Source organism: Quercus robur, chromosome 8, assembly GCF_932294415.1.
Source record: "Quercus robur chromosome 8, dhQueRobu3.1, whole genome shotgun sequence".
NCBI classification, from domain to species: domain Eukaryota; kingdom Viridiplantae; phylum Streptophyta; class Magnoliopsida; order Fagales; family Fagaceae; genus Quercus; species Quercus robur.
This window is the reverse complement of record NC_065541.1, coordinates 33541191-33556046: the sequence shown is the minus strand read 5'-3', so window position 1 is coordinate 33556046 and position 14856 is coordinate 33541191. Positions and strand designations below refer to the sequence as shown.

At 32.8% G+C, this 14856-nt stretch overlaps 1 protein-coding gene across 2 annotated transcripts; it reads right to left on the bottom strand.

Annotated features, from left to right (window-relative positions):
- Positions 1 to 522: 522 nt before the first annotated feature.
- LOC126695270 (tyrosine-protein phosphatase DSP1-like) lies at positions 523 to 7463 on the bottom strand. Of its 2 annotated transcripts, XM_050391950.1 has the most exons (6): positions 6956 to 7463; positions 6626 to 6719; positions 3847 to 3894; positions 1571 to 1628; positions 1423 to 1466; positions 523 to 1334 (listed from the first exon to the last, which is right to left on the bottom strand). In XM_050391950.1, the coding sequence occupies exons 1-6, from the start codon at positions 7174 to 7176 to the stop codon at positions 1149 to 1151; spliced, it is 651 nt and encodes a 216-aa protein (XP_050247907.1). In that variant the 5' UTR covers positions 7177 to 7463; the 3' UTR covers positions 523 to 1148. The 2 variants fall into 2 exon arrangements, with proteins under 2 accessions (XP_050247907.1, XP_050247908.1); XM_050391951.1 differs by lacking the exon at positions 3847 to 3894.
- Between the last annotated feature and the right edge of the window lie 7393 nt (positions 7464 to 14856).

The following is a 14856-nucleotide window of genomic DNA, read 5'->3' as shown; positions in this document are numbered from 1 at the left end:
TTGTTCCTCAAATTCTCCTTTCAAGATTTTGCTAAGATTTTTTACTTAAGTAGTCACATGACTGAATTTTAAAAGAGAAACCTAAAAAACAGCACCTAGGATACTGTACCTAAGTTAGTATGTAATGAGTTTTTCTTGTTCATCATTGGTGGACCCGTTTATCCAAGTCAGTGCAACCCAGCGAATTGTCAACTTTTCTTTAAGTGCAACTCTACTTGAAAAGCTTTCCTGTCAAATAGCTCCATTTCCTCCCCGCCTCCTTTTTCGTGAGTAACAGAAAGACAAAACATTAATGCAGACTTACCCCCTCAATTTAAGTAGCTAACCATGAAACTTCAAATGCTCTCTGAATCTCTACATGAATTTGGGACGTGCTTTTCATTTCCTGAAGTATTGCGCAATAGAATATTTACATCATTTTATAATTGTCACAGAAACCTATCCACTCGATCTAGTCGACCATGACAGTGTAAATCATAAAATCTCAGATTCAGACTCACTGCAGCAGCAGCGCAGGTCAAATGCAAGAATTCTTCCCTTGTTATCAAATCACATATCGTTTTTTCATCAAATTACATCATACAGATATCAAGATAATCCTTTTATAAGTAAATTTTATTTATTAAATTATCTATACTTGACTACCGGATCAAGAATCATTGGTAGACAAAATCTCGCCAGCTGCCTTGCCTTCCATTATAATAATTGGCAGGAACAGCTGAAGTAGAGAAGAGCTGCCAGCCTGCTATCTTGACTTGTGCCCATAAACAATTGCTTCAGCATCAGCTTAAATCTCTAAACCAATCTAACTATGAATTCGTGAAGGACCTGGAACATATCTACTGCCATAGTTGTTGCATGTGTATTGCAACAATCGCAGAGAGACTATTCGGAAACAAAAACAAAGAAAAGAAAAGAAAGAAAAAGTGGAGGGTGGTGGATGGGACAGAGAGAGGCTTTGTTACACTCCAAACTGGACACACTAATTTTAATGGATTTTATTCTCAATGAGGAAAAACGAAGAATTATCCCTTTACCGCTGAAATGCATTTCAGGAACTCATCACCTTTTCCTATTTATTCTGAAGTAGGGCCTATACGATTCTCTTCCATTAAAGAAAGGAAAAGCCATTCAATAGATCTTGTTGTTTACCTCCTCGAACATGAAAATGACATAGGAAGATGCTTCAAGCTAGAAACATCAAACAACTCCATAAACCTCTGATCTGTAACTCTAGCTTTAGCAGCGGCAAAACGTTGGTACTCATCAAAGACAGATGTCAGGCACCACCTTTGCAATTTTCTAAAGCAACCCACAAGACAACCAGTTCGGTGCTGGACAGAAAGAAAGCAAGCAACAAGTTAGAATGTACTGAAATTAAAATTAGGTATGGAGAGAATAGAAAACCAAAAATGCACATACCTTCCCTCTTTTACAATGAATTAAAACTGGGTGATTCCTTACATCTGCATTGTAGACAAGTAAAAGTGAACATTTGCAGTTACTAAAAAGAAACAACACCACAATTGAACAAGAAATGAAGTGTAAGATGTTTGAATGCTTGCAGTACCAAGGACAACTTTTAGTGCTTCACGAATCGTATCCTGCGGGATGTTCACAAAAGGCTCCTGAATGAACAAATTTAGACATAAAATTGTTAAATTGGATATCATTCAATACATTAGAACTTGCACCTACTCACATAACCAGGGGCAACCAAGAGTTTTATCTACTAATATATTTGACACAAGCTCAATAATGACAACAACAAAATTATCAATCAGTCTAGTATCAATCAGGAGTGTCAGAAGTGCTGGCATAAATTGATACACACAATTTAAACAACCATAGGATCACCAGCTATCTTATTGGTTTATATGAGGGCCAGCATATTATTATATGCTTATTACTGCACTATGTTTGACAAACTGGAGAGGCAGAGAGAGGAGAAGAAGAGAGAGTGGAAGATAAGGGAAAAATTCCATTCCTCTTATGCTGTTACAAAATCAATGAAAATTTGAAGGAAATGATTGATAAGGTGGACCCATTTTTAATTATTACATAATTTAAACATTCTGTCTCCTTTTTCTCCCTATTTGAAATGAAAGGGAACAATGGATTTGGGGGGAAAGAAATTCCTTTTATTTTGTTCCCTCCCCACCACTTCTGCCCAACCAAACAAGGGAAAAGTCTTTTTCCCTCTCCCCCTTTCCCTTCCTTCTTCCCTCACCAAATCCAACCTCATATTGAGATAATTACCCAGTGCAAACGTTCACCATCTTCAGTAATGTCTGCTGTCTTATTCTTCTTTATTAAGGAGCTCATACTACCAAAAATTACTTTAGAATTACTTTTCTCTTCCTTTCATGATGATTATGAAATCTTCATGATATTACATCATTAATTATGGGCGTCACTTTTACCCATGCAAATCTTTTTACAAATTCATTCTGGGATATTAATTTGTACACTAACCATATCTTAGAATGAAATTCCATGCCAGGATAATTTAAAATATTAAGAAAACATCACTCAAAGAAGCATGTTGAAAAATTTGAGCTTGTTCTCAAATAACAAGGATATTCAGTCTCTGTAATTATTGTTTAACTATCATGTGTATGGTGCTCGGTGATTGTTGCTACCTCAAAATTCAAATCTCCATGGTACATAACCATTACAGACAATTGGATTTACATATCTAAACCAATATCATGGATATGATGGTTTGGGATTGTTGCTATGACAGATCTCCATCGTATATAAACAGTGCTAAGGGAAGCCAACCAGAGAAAAAGTAATTAGCTGGTTCCATGGTGGCAAAGCAATTTCCTCCTAAGGATGGCGAGGGTAAAATGTTTCCTGTTCTAAATCACCCATCCCCCTCCTACTCACAGGACACACACACACAGCTGGCAAAAAAACATTGAAATAACAGCCATGCAATGGAAAACATTACAGGATGCAAGTCCCACCCCTCTCATTCAAAGTGAAAAATCACAGGTACAAAGAGGACAAGAAAAATGGTGGCAAAAGAAATCAAATTATGAAGATGAACCAAAACTGTGCAGAGGCATGTCAAGTTAGTAATTTGCTCCAAGGATGGCACAGTTCAATATTTCCTGTTCTAAATCAACCCTCCCCCCCCCCCCCCCCAGGACACACACACTAAGAGAGAGAGGGAGAACAGGCAAAAAAATTGTATTGACAGAAAAACTACGCAATGTAAAACATAACTGAATGTAACATCCCTCCCATAGTGAAAATTCATAGATATGATTGGACAAGGACATTGATGGCAACAGAAATGAAATTAAGAAGATGAGCTAAAACATTGTAGAGGCATGCTAATAAAATAATAACAGAATCGCGGAAACATTGATTACAGAATTCCAGCAAATTGCATATCAGAAAGCAAAAGGCCAATGCTTGGAAATGCTTGGGAATCTAATTAAAGAAGGAAATCAGAAACCAAGATGCATGTCTAAACATTATTGTTGAAAAACTCAATGAAACTCCCATAAAAATTTGAAAATGGTGAAGAATGAAAAGCTGAGAATATTAAGGAAATATCTAGTAAAGAAAGAAGAGGAACAAAAGGATGGTCCTTATAGTTATCTTGTTCCGTCAAGGTATCTGAACTTTAAAAAATATTTGAAGCTCTGAAGTGAAGAGCAGAATTTTACAATATCAAAACCTAGTATTACTGATACTATTATTATTAATAAAATAAAAATTGAAAAGACTAGGAGGGAGGTTTTATTAATTTTGTGAATAACTGGCTTGCAAAAGGATCCTCACAAGCCATAGTGAATAAATAACTGCCAGGATTTGTTTGTACCAACTTACCAGAAAAACATAAAAGTTTTGACTTCTGAATACATGATCTGAAAAAAGCTACCAAAGAAAAGAGGAAGAAAAATTAAAGGTTGATCATAAAAAACAGCTTCTATATTCAAATTAAAGCCTATGCTGACAAGGAGAGACGAACATGTCAATTAAATGGGGAAAAAATCATTAAAAAGAAATGACATTAAACCAAATCCTTATAATATAATAAATATCAAATATAAATTACATATTTCATTCTGCTAGCTACAAGCCTAAGGTAACTATCAACTTAAAACCATTCTTCTTCCAATTTCATTGTCGTAAATATGTAGGTTGCAGTTTTATTAATTAGCAACTGAATATATTATAAGTGTATCAATCCCTCTTGAATATTAAAAGAATGCATGCATTTAATAAATGTAATATAACAAAAATTGAAGAAAGAAAAAAATCGCAGCAGTTAGGATTCCATCTACCACAATTTCATTTTCTTCCATTTTTTGTCCCTCTTTCCTTTTTAGATGCTCTATAAGTGATGTACTAAGGTATAATATAACAAAACACCAAATAAAAGAGAGGTATAGGTTTTAATGGCTTCTTCCTTACAGGTCAAAATGATAAAGGATGTTTCTTAAAGAGTAGGATTTACAAAGACAGGCAAACAGAATGGATAGAACTTAAAACATAGAAGGCATAATTCACATTCCAGCTACCATTATTTTCAATTCCAAATGCTAAACTTCTTATACTTCTTGAATGCATATTGCCATAAGAATACCTGACAACTAGCAAATCAAACAATCTGATACAACCTTTGCACAGAAAACTTATGTACATACACATAGAGTGCAATAATCAAAATAATGTGGTTTAAACTAACCTGCACATTTATAAACCTATCTCTCATCAGCTAAATCTATCTCTTACAAAGAAATATGCACCAGTCATAATGATAACCCTAGAAAACATTGTTCAAGTGCAAAGCCACTAACAAGGAAGTATACACCCTGCTGAGTTTGGGTACATGTAGTGTATGCATTCTACTTATCCCATATCAATCAGTGGTATCCCTGGCCACAAGTTTACCCCACGTCAATACTTCTTCTTTCTTTCTTTCATTCTTTTTTTCAGTTGGCAATATTGATATCTTAGACTCACTGTCACCTTATTCTCATATATCAAACTCATAACATACTTGAGTCTGAAAACATCGAGATCAAGAGCTTAAGCAAGTCTATGAAGTGGTCTGAGTCTTTGGTAACCTAATTGTAGTTTGTTGCATTGAGAACACAAAATTTCATACAACACAATTATGCAAGGAGCACCAAAGTCAAAAGAGCATTTATTTTCATTTTAATTTGGAAGCATGCGTGGATGGTACACCAAACTCATAACATACTTGAGTCTGAAAACATCGAGATCAAGAGCTTAAGCAAGTCTATGAAGTGGTCTGAGTCTTTGGTAACCTAATTGTAGTTTGTTGCATTGAGAACACAAAATTTCATACAACACAATTATGCAAGGAGCACCAAAGTCAAAAGAGCATTTATTTTTATTTTAATTTGGAAGCATGCGTGGATGGTACACACATGCTTAGCTGAAATTGTTGACTGGTTTTTTCAAAGCAAGCTTGATGTGCGGTAATTTTGCCTCAGCATTTCCCTATTGATGTATCCCTAAACCCTTATAAAACTACAGCTCTTGGAATGGTGAAGGACAGAATGATTTTGATTAAGAATTTTATGAGTTGAGAACTTGCTCCTCTTTTGTTTGGTGGTGATGCCAAAGGTTTCCAGGCAGATTCTAGGTGGTGAAGCAAACTCTATTCTCCTACAACACTACACGTTATGCGTCAACAATTATTTGACCTAACGCCAAGATTAAGGGATCTAAGCCTAGAAAATTTAAAGTTAACTAATAAAATCAAAAAACATATTTAAAAAAATAGGAAATAAAACACTGATCTGTTCAGTGTAGATTGAATTAGGAGAAGAAAATAAAAATAGGAAAGAAAAAAGGAACAAAGTGATTAAAGGAACAACAAAATAATAAGAATACTTGGGACATAAAAAAATTTAAGAAGGAAACTAATTATTCCACAAAGTAGATCATGGACACAATAATATTCCACCACTATAATCACAGCAGCACACGGCAACTAAATTATTAAAGTTAATTTAACTTTCTTTCTTTTTTTCCATATAAGTGAATTCAGGCCCCAAACTAAGGATGAGGAAATGGAGATTCAAACTAGTGATTTCTACTTCACGAGGCATGATCTCCAATCAATTGTGGTATCCCTTGGGGTTGTAATTCAACTATCAAATATTTGAAAGAACAAATGCATGCAATTATTGTTGATCACATAAAATTAAATCACTTATTTACGAATTTTGAATTTATAGACTCCATCTAACCCGCCCGATTTATGAATTTTGAATATATTGTACTTTTTCAAGATGCATTCTGAGACAAATAAGACTACCAAATGCACATTAAACATCAATCATTGTCAAAAATGTAAATAATAATAACAATAACAATCACTAATATTACTATTATCAAAAAGAAGACAATAATTTAACAATTAAAGTTTCCCTTATAAAGAATGCAGTACTCACCTTTTCTTTTTTATTACTACTTTAAAGAATGTGACAATTTAAAGTTATCTCAGACAAAAACTTCAGGAATGATTGAACGAGAATTATTGAAACTAAGCAACTAAACATTATAATTTAAATAAAAATAAAAAAAATTAGTAGCAATTAAGCTTTAAAGAAAGAAGAATCAGCAGTACCTTATATCCTTCAATCCCGAATTGAAAAAGCTTGATCCCATTTGACTTGAGAAACTCCATGTTCGCCTCTGGATACGGCTCCGGACACAGACATCTACAAATCCATAACACAACACAACACAAAAACCCTAATTAAATTCACCACTTCATTTCTCCATTAACATAGTTTTACACAAGCTTCTATGTACAACTTTTATTATTTTATCCGCTAAAGTGTAAACAATAAAAACTAGCCTTACAGCACGCGGTAAAATTATAAACGATAGAAAAAAAAAAACAAGCCTCATCGCGCGCTAAAAATCAAAAAATGAGGAGAGGAGTAATGATTACATGATAGAGCGGAGGCCTAAAGTTTGGAGGAAAGAGAAGTTGGCGGAGTCTGGGAAGCCGGAGCGGAAAATGCCGTTATCGACCATGGCGAAGTTGAGAGGCGGACTGAAGAGGTCCTCGCCGTTGCAGTCATCGCCGTTGCCGACGCCACGGTCGATGATGGCGCGGCACATCTCTTCGTCCTCGTCGTCCTCGTCGTAATTGTTGTGGTCTAGTTTCATTGAAGTAATATATTTTGATGGAGAGACAGAGTGAGTATAGACTTATTGTATGTATAAATAGAGATTGGTGGAAAAAGGGGATTGAGACTTGGGAGGGGATCGATGAGGATATTCCAGGTACCAAAGGCTGCTTTGGCTTTGGTTTTGGCTTTTGCTGTGTAGTGCTGCTACTTTTCTTTTTTTTCTTTTCTTTTTCTTTTTTTTTTTTTCTTTTGGTTTGCTCTATTGGTTTTTTTTTTTGACAGTTGAATTTGTTTGAATGAAAAGGTTCAAAAGACAGAAAGTGGCTGTTAGAAACTTTTGCTAATAGAGAGAGATATATATAGAGAGAAAGAGAGAGAGTGTTAAAGTGGAAAAGGTTGGGAGGGAGAGAGAAGAGAACTGGGTTTGGACTTTGGACGAAAACGATTTTTACCCAAAGGAAATGGTTTTCATTAAAAAAAAAAAGGCGTGTTATGAAAGAGAAAACGAAAACGGCGAGGAAAGAAACGAGCGTGGATTTAAAAAATTGGGGGAACGAAAATGACTCGATCACGGAATATCACGAGTAAGGTAGCGCGTGCAAAGTAAATTACAATATACATTTCCTAAAGGAGATAAAAGATTAAAAAAATAAAAAAGTATATTTCATAACTTTTTTTTTTTTTTTTGCTTTACAAAAACATAAGTCACTCCGAGAAAGAAGCATGAATGATAAAATGAATTTGAAGTACATGATGTGAATGGCGGCCTCAAGAATATTTTTTTTTTTTTTAAGGGTTAATAAAAAGATAAATCTTGAGTAGTAAATGAATCTTACGATTTATATGATTTTTTTATTATAAATTTTCATGGTACTAGGAAGAAAATAAAAAATAATCTATAAACTCATTGGGTATATTGTTTCTTAATATAATGAATATATTAATTATGATTGCTAAGATTAAATTTTAGAAATAATCTACTGTTTCTAAATATAATACCACCATATACCTTTGGCGTGATGATTACTTTATGTCACTATTCTCACAAATTCGGTCAAATGTATAAATTACTTGTAACTTTATTTGCAAAAATAGATTTTTAAGAGAATCATATTCGAGCTTGTTTTAGTTGAGCTTAAAAAAGATTTAAGGCCAAGGTGTTCAATTTTTTATTTTAAGGGCCAAAAACAATAAAATAAAATAAAAAAAAAATTTCTTGCTCAAGGGGTTCATTTGAACCCCTAAACCAAAGCTAATGCCGCCCTTGCATGACGTAAACCTAAAGGTAATCAGAAAATATTATGTTATGTTTTATTCATTAGTCCAACACATAGTTGTCAAAATTCCGATATGGATTCTATAATCCAACGATTTTACAATTCTACCTACCCAAAAGGATTCGGATTTTTTAAGAATCTTTGTAATTGTTCAGGATTGGTAGGATCATACGATTCTAACAATTTCAAATGACCCTAATTTCTTATAATCTTATTTAACTTAACAAAAGGTTTAGTTGGACCAAAATGAAAAATAACATCCCAATAGGCCAAGTTTTGTTATTCTAATATAGAGAGATAGAGTGTCAGTTAGACCCAAATAAAAAATAACATCCCAATAGAATGTCATGTTTTGAGGTTTTTGGCGTCTTTAAATGATGCTTACAAATGGATATAATGATGTATGTCAATTATATCAAATGGATGCAAATTTTTGGTTTTTTATGAATGAATGTATAATTTATGTGATTATTTAACATATCAGTGTGTATTTTTTGTTTTTTTCTCAAATAATGTAGATCTTACGATCCACGATCCAATCTGTCTCCCATGATACTATGTAGCATTCCGATTTTGATAACTTTGGTTCAACATGTGTGAAAAATATTGTTAAAAAAGTTATCCACCACTTCAGCAAGTACGTAAATCCTACCTTCAAACATAAGTTCTCTCTCTCTTGTTTTTTTCTTTTATTTAAAGTTCTCCCTCATGGGGGAAATATTTTTCCTAGAGCAAGTTGAAAGGACCAATAGTTTTTCCTTATAAGGAGAGTTAGAAGTGTCACAAAACTGAATCTTACTAAATTAGATATTTTGTTACAAATGGTAGTAATTGTTTTACACTCCCCAAATGTGAAATATTTCAGATGATCTTCATGGCTTCACATAAAAATATCCACATTTTACGCATAATGTGAAAGAACGTGGACAATCAAACCAAGGATTAAAATTAAACCAATTTGTAAATACACATGTTCTACTTGTACCATGTAGCTCAACCTTAGTCTTACATGTCATATGATATGTTTTCTTTATTTCATTATAATAATAACAAAAAAGAAAAAAAAAGTTTTAATCTCAAAATTATAAGGTCAACTATAGATCCTCTCACACACCATGTATGTCACTATAAATATATTTAAATTATATTATTAATCTAATTTAATGTAATAGAAAATATTTTACCAAAGCTTCAAGAATTTTAGAATAGTATCCTAATGGGACTGACGAACTCAACTTCCGTGGACAATATCATCGTTACCAATGAGGTCATCCCCTAAGACAAGCTGATCAAATGTCCACATCATTGACGAAGGTAGCAAAGCCATTCAATACGGGCAATAATACCTCGGGCGGTTACAAAGACAATTGTATGGATCGTTGGAAGCCCATTGAAGTCCATATTATTGAGCACAAGGCGTTACCAAGAAAGGCATTAAAGCCACAATAACTGCCACAACGGCTAGGGGTTGTAGAAACATATATAAGGCCCTCATAAGCACCAGCACAAGGTACATAGACACACCTAAGAACACTGCTAGTTATTCTAATACTCTGTTATTTCTTAAAAACTCTTTTATACTGACTTTGGCATCGGATACGTTGTGGCAAGCACCACACCAGTGACCACCTTAAGAGAGTTGCCTTACCATTTTCAGGGTGACATAAACAGAAGAACGACTCCATCTGGACACACACACAATGACTAACGAATCTGCACTTCATCAGTATCCCAATAAAAAAACTAGATCTTGCATGATTTAAAATAATTTTATTATTCAATTTTGGTGATATTAGTAAAATATCTATTTAACTTATATATTTGTTTAATAAAATATGTTCTTTATATGGCTATAGTACAAGTATAAAGTAAAAACAAATAATTACAAACATGGTGGTGCCTTGTTAAAGGCTTAATAGTTAATAATTAAAATAATAATAAAAAAGTCAAAAATTACAAAAATGCCAATTACTTGTTATAATAGCTAGATTTCACTATATATATATATATATATATATGTATATATTTTTATGAAAAAGGACTAGCACTACAAAAAACGCGAGTTTTAGCCATGTTTCAAAAACGCAGCTATAGACCCTAAAAACGCAGCTATAGGCTATCGCCGCATTTTTTATAGCCGTGTTTACAAACGCGGCTTTTATTGTGTGACAATAGCCCCTGCGTGGTCTATAGCTGCGTTTTTTGTAGTGTAGAATTGCATTCAATTGAATATTAAGGAATCAAGTTTCCATGGCTGGTGGAGGGCAATATAATCCTTAGCTAGATTTCATTATTTATATTTACATAACGAAAAGAATCATGTTTTTCGTAATTGTAACTTTATTTGGTAAGCAAAGTACTCTTTATAATCAACTTTGATACAAGCACTATCCTATAGGTAATTTATATGTGCATTAGATGGGTAAACACACAAGTTTTATAATTTTCTCACAATTTGTTAATATGACAAGCTATAATAAGTGGATAATCATTTTCAAATAAACTTACTATGGATACCACTTTTATTTTTCATCACTTATAACCTACCACATCATTAAAATTGGGGGAAAAATGTTGTGAGAAAATAGAAGAGAAATTTGAATCGAAGTACTCTTTTAGGGAGAATTGGATACTCAATGACCAATTTATACCGTTAAAATTAGAGACCTATATATATTGAGATGAATTTAAAGCATGTGAGTCATAAAATGTGGAATTGTGGATAATATAAGAAGTCATAAATAACAATTAAGGGAGGCTTCATTATTGATGGAATCCAAGTTTCGTCAATTAAACGTTAAGCTCAATTGATGCGTTGATTTGAATTGGTAACAAGCCAATGGTATGAAATTGGAGGCTTGAGCCGGATCAACTTGCAAGTAAGCAAATTAAAAACATTAATATTTTTTTGTGGCATTAAAAAAACTTTGAACTGATATATTAGATAACAAGAGAAAATCATCAATTGGATAGGGTGAGAATTAAAGTTTGGTGACATTATACATAGCTTACCGTTGAGCTCCACTAAATATACATATATTTAAAGTTTTAAACACATAAAAATTAGGGATTAGATTGGCTAAATCAATAAGGTGAATCAATTTTTTAACAATGATTAAAATTTGATTTGAGAATTACAAAACAACTATTGTCTTATTGGGAGCACGCCCCATGTTTTTTTTTTTTTTTTTTTTTTTTTTTTTTGTGTGTGCGTGTGATGAATGGAACTACTAGTGTGCACCCAATCTCTTTAGACGAGCGTGTCATTTGCACCTCAAGCTCCAACTAAGCTACTTAGTCCCTGTTGGCAAAGGCAATGTTCCGGTGCTTCCTCACCATAATATTGCCTCCATTATTATTGTTCACTTACTCAATTTCACATCACCATCAATCCAGTCATATTGTTCATTGTATTTGTATATACTCCTACTATTGTCTACATACATACCAGTACGAATCCTAGTCCCCCAATAACATCACCATCATCATCTCGTTCATTGTATACCCCATTTACTATATCAATCGTGTCAACCAAATCAGAATCAGAAATGGGTTAGTGTAGTTCAAATGTTATAGCATTTTGATTAGCCAAATACTAATATGGCATTAATGGTCTTTGGACCAAGCAATAATACATCCACCCCTAGACCCTAGTAATAGGGAACCTCTCCAAGAGTGGATCCTAAAAAAGAAGTAAAAAAAATAATAATAAATAAATAAATAAACCTTACCTGGAAGAGGAAGAAGAAAAAAACCAATGAGAATATGCTCAAAGAGAATAATGTAATGGACCCAAAACCAAAACAAGAGAAGATGAACATGTAACACTGTATAATTTCCAGTTGTGGATATTAAAAAAACAATATAAAAATTAAAAAATTAAAAAAATTATCGTGGTTAATAATTAGTAGTAGTACTTTAGAAGGGGGTGGAAGGGCACATTCGAAGGAATATGCTGATGAGAGAGGGAAAGGGTGTCCTTTGTAGATTGTGCTAGGCCCGTGCGCCACGTACTTTTTTTCTCGTCCGTCGTCCGTTTGTGCAAATCCCACGCAACAGTTCACTAAAAAGTGTACCATCAAAGTCTGTCATCTTCTGTCTTTTACTCATTGCACCTATGCTCCTGTTCTGTGGGTGCCTCTCTACTCTCTATAATCTATACGCTATTTGGATATCTGCTCAGTCACCTGCTCCCCTTGCATCTACTTGAAATACTCTTTCTTTCATTTTCACACCTTTTTTTTTTTTTTTTTTTTATCTCTCTCGCTCTTTCAATGTGAGTGATGGTTGGTTAACAGTATAAATGATATTTTACAGGATATATTTGTATACATCATAGTTTTAACTTGAATTTTTTAATTAAAAAAGGCATGGTTAGAAAATTTAAATTTAACAAAAATTAGTAGCAACAAAAGTAACTTGCTACTCCAAATGATTGAATAAAAATTATTTATCCTACTTTTTTGTATTTCACTTTATGTTTTACCAATTATATTATGTTATATGTTTGATTTTTTTTCCCTATTTTAAAGTTTTTTATTTTATAAAAAATGTAAAATGAATATATATCAAGTTGTAATAAATGAAGTATAAAATATAACTCAAAATGTGGGATAGAAAATTTGTAATTTTGTATTCCCGAATATCATAATCAGAAGTTTCTATGATGGTATTTTTTTTTTATAGATTTTCATATATAAATGGAAAATAAATTTTTGGTTTAAAAAATAAATGACAATTAATTTAAATTAAAGAAAATTTCATTTCATCGAATTGATAATGTTTCCAAGTGTTGATTCAATAATTTTATTTTAATTACTAGAGTTAAAAAGTAAAGTAGTATCCTGTCGGCAATATTGTTAATTGCGTTTATACATTCAAAGTGGGGATGATTTATCTGTTCTAGAAGTAGAAATACTCAAACTTTCTTAACTTTTAAGAAGATAATAAATTTTATGCATATGTCAAAATTTGACATTCTACGAACCACATTTAATTTCAACAAAGCAGTCACTAGAAAGGACATTATTAGTTGGCAAAATCTTCCCACTCTTCTTGGTGTTTGTAAGAGATGCACATTATGTGCACCATTTTATGCCCTAGTATATGCCAATCTTGCATTTAGATTTTTTTATTTTTTTTATTTCTCCGTGATTTAGATTTTAAGATTTTTAAAAGCTCATTCATGCGTAGCAAACCAGGACTGAATCATGCTCTGTGGCAAACATTTTTTTTTTATACACATTCAGTCACATCCCACCAAATGAAGGCGGCATTAGAAGAATCCAAAGTCCTCATGGGTTCCATTATTAAACTGCAAAACGCTTTATTAAAAAAATAAAAATAAAATAAAAATAAAATAAAAATAAAAACTTTAGGATAGAAAGACAAAGTTGCTTAAGTTCTCAAAGTAAATGACTATAAGAATTGTATATTTCAAGATTATACAATATCCTGGTCAGTAACTTATTTATGCTATTAATTAAAAAAAATATTTAACTACTATTCTTCTTACCAAAATAGGTAGGGTGAAATCTGAAAAGTGCTAACAACTTGCATGTGTTCAACTTCTTTCGGCTCCACAAGCTCACATTATTGTCACTGTCACATATGGAATCTAACCAAAAGTTTTATCAATCTCACATCATTTTCAAAGAAAGATGCGTATTAAGTTTTCGTAACCAATTTCTCAAAAAATAAAAGTTTTCGTAACCATGAATTTGTCAACCTTTTGAATTTAAGAATAGCTCTTCTAATTAGGGTATCTTTAAGAGAAAAGGGTCAAGTCATGGCATGGAATCTAGTATTTGTTATTACTTTTGTAAAGTAATGTGTGATTTTGCTATCATCGATCCTTGTCTGCATTATAGTATGTTGTAAGATCATTTCTCATTGAATTCTTTGTCCCAAGTGAGAGTCATTTGTATATAGTTGCCTTACCTGAAATGCAACTTCTATAAGTTATCAATCCAAGCTTTGTTTTTCCTTTCTTTTTTCCTGGTTCATAGATTCCCTCATGCTGGTCCCCTCCTATATATGTTGCCCAATTTGGTTGGTTCATATTCAAATGCCGGCAACGACCAAATTAGCAATGGGGTCAGCAATGGCACCATTTTATAAACTAACTTCTCTAATGTGATTTGGGCTTCTAATCTATCACTTTAATAAATGATGATTCATGCTGGTCCCCTTTTAGGGCATAATTTCCATAACAAATTTGTCCATAAATATCATTAATCATGACCTAATTTGATTTTGATGTCCAAATGTCTATTCAATCAAAGCAATTTGTGCATCCATACAAGGCCAAATCAGACAATATGTGGAGTCCCTATGAAAACTTTAATTTTTTTTCCTTTGAAATCTTCATTGCTTAATAAATTCAACATGTAGCCAAATTTTTCCTCCCCATGCGTGCGTTGAGCTCATTGCTTCTAAGA

Coding starts and splice junctions, on each gene's coding strand:
- LOC126695270 (XM_050391950.1), bottom strand. CDS start 7,176: ATGAAACTAGACCACAACAATTACGACGAGGACGACGAGGACGAAGAG. Junction 1,629..3,846: donor AAAACTTTTATGTTTTTCTG/GTAAGTTGGTAC, acceptor TTGTTCATTCAG/GAGCCTTTTGTGAACATCCC. Junction 1,335..1,422: donor TTCATTGTAAAAGAGGGAAG/GTATGTGCATTT, acceptor CTTTCTGTCCAG/CACCGAACTGGTTGTCTTGT.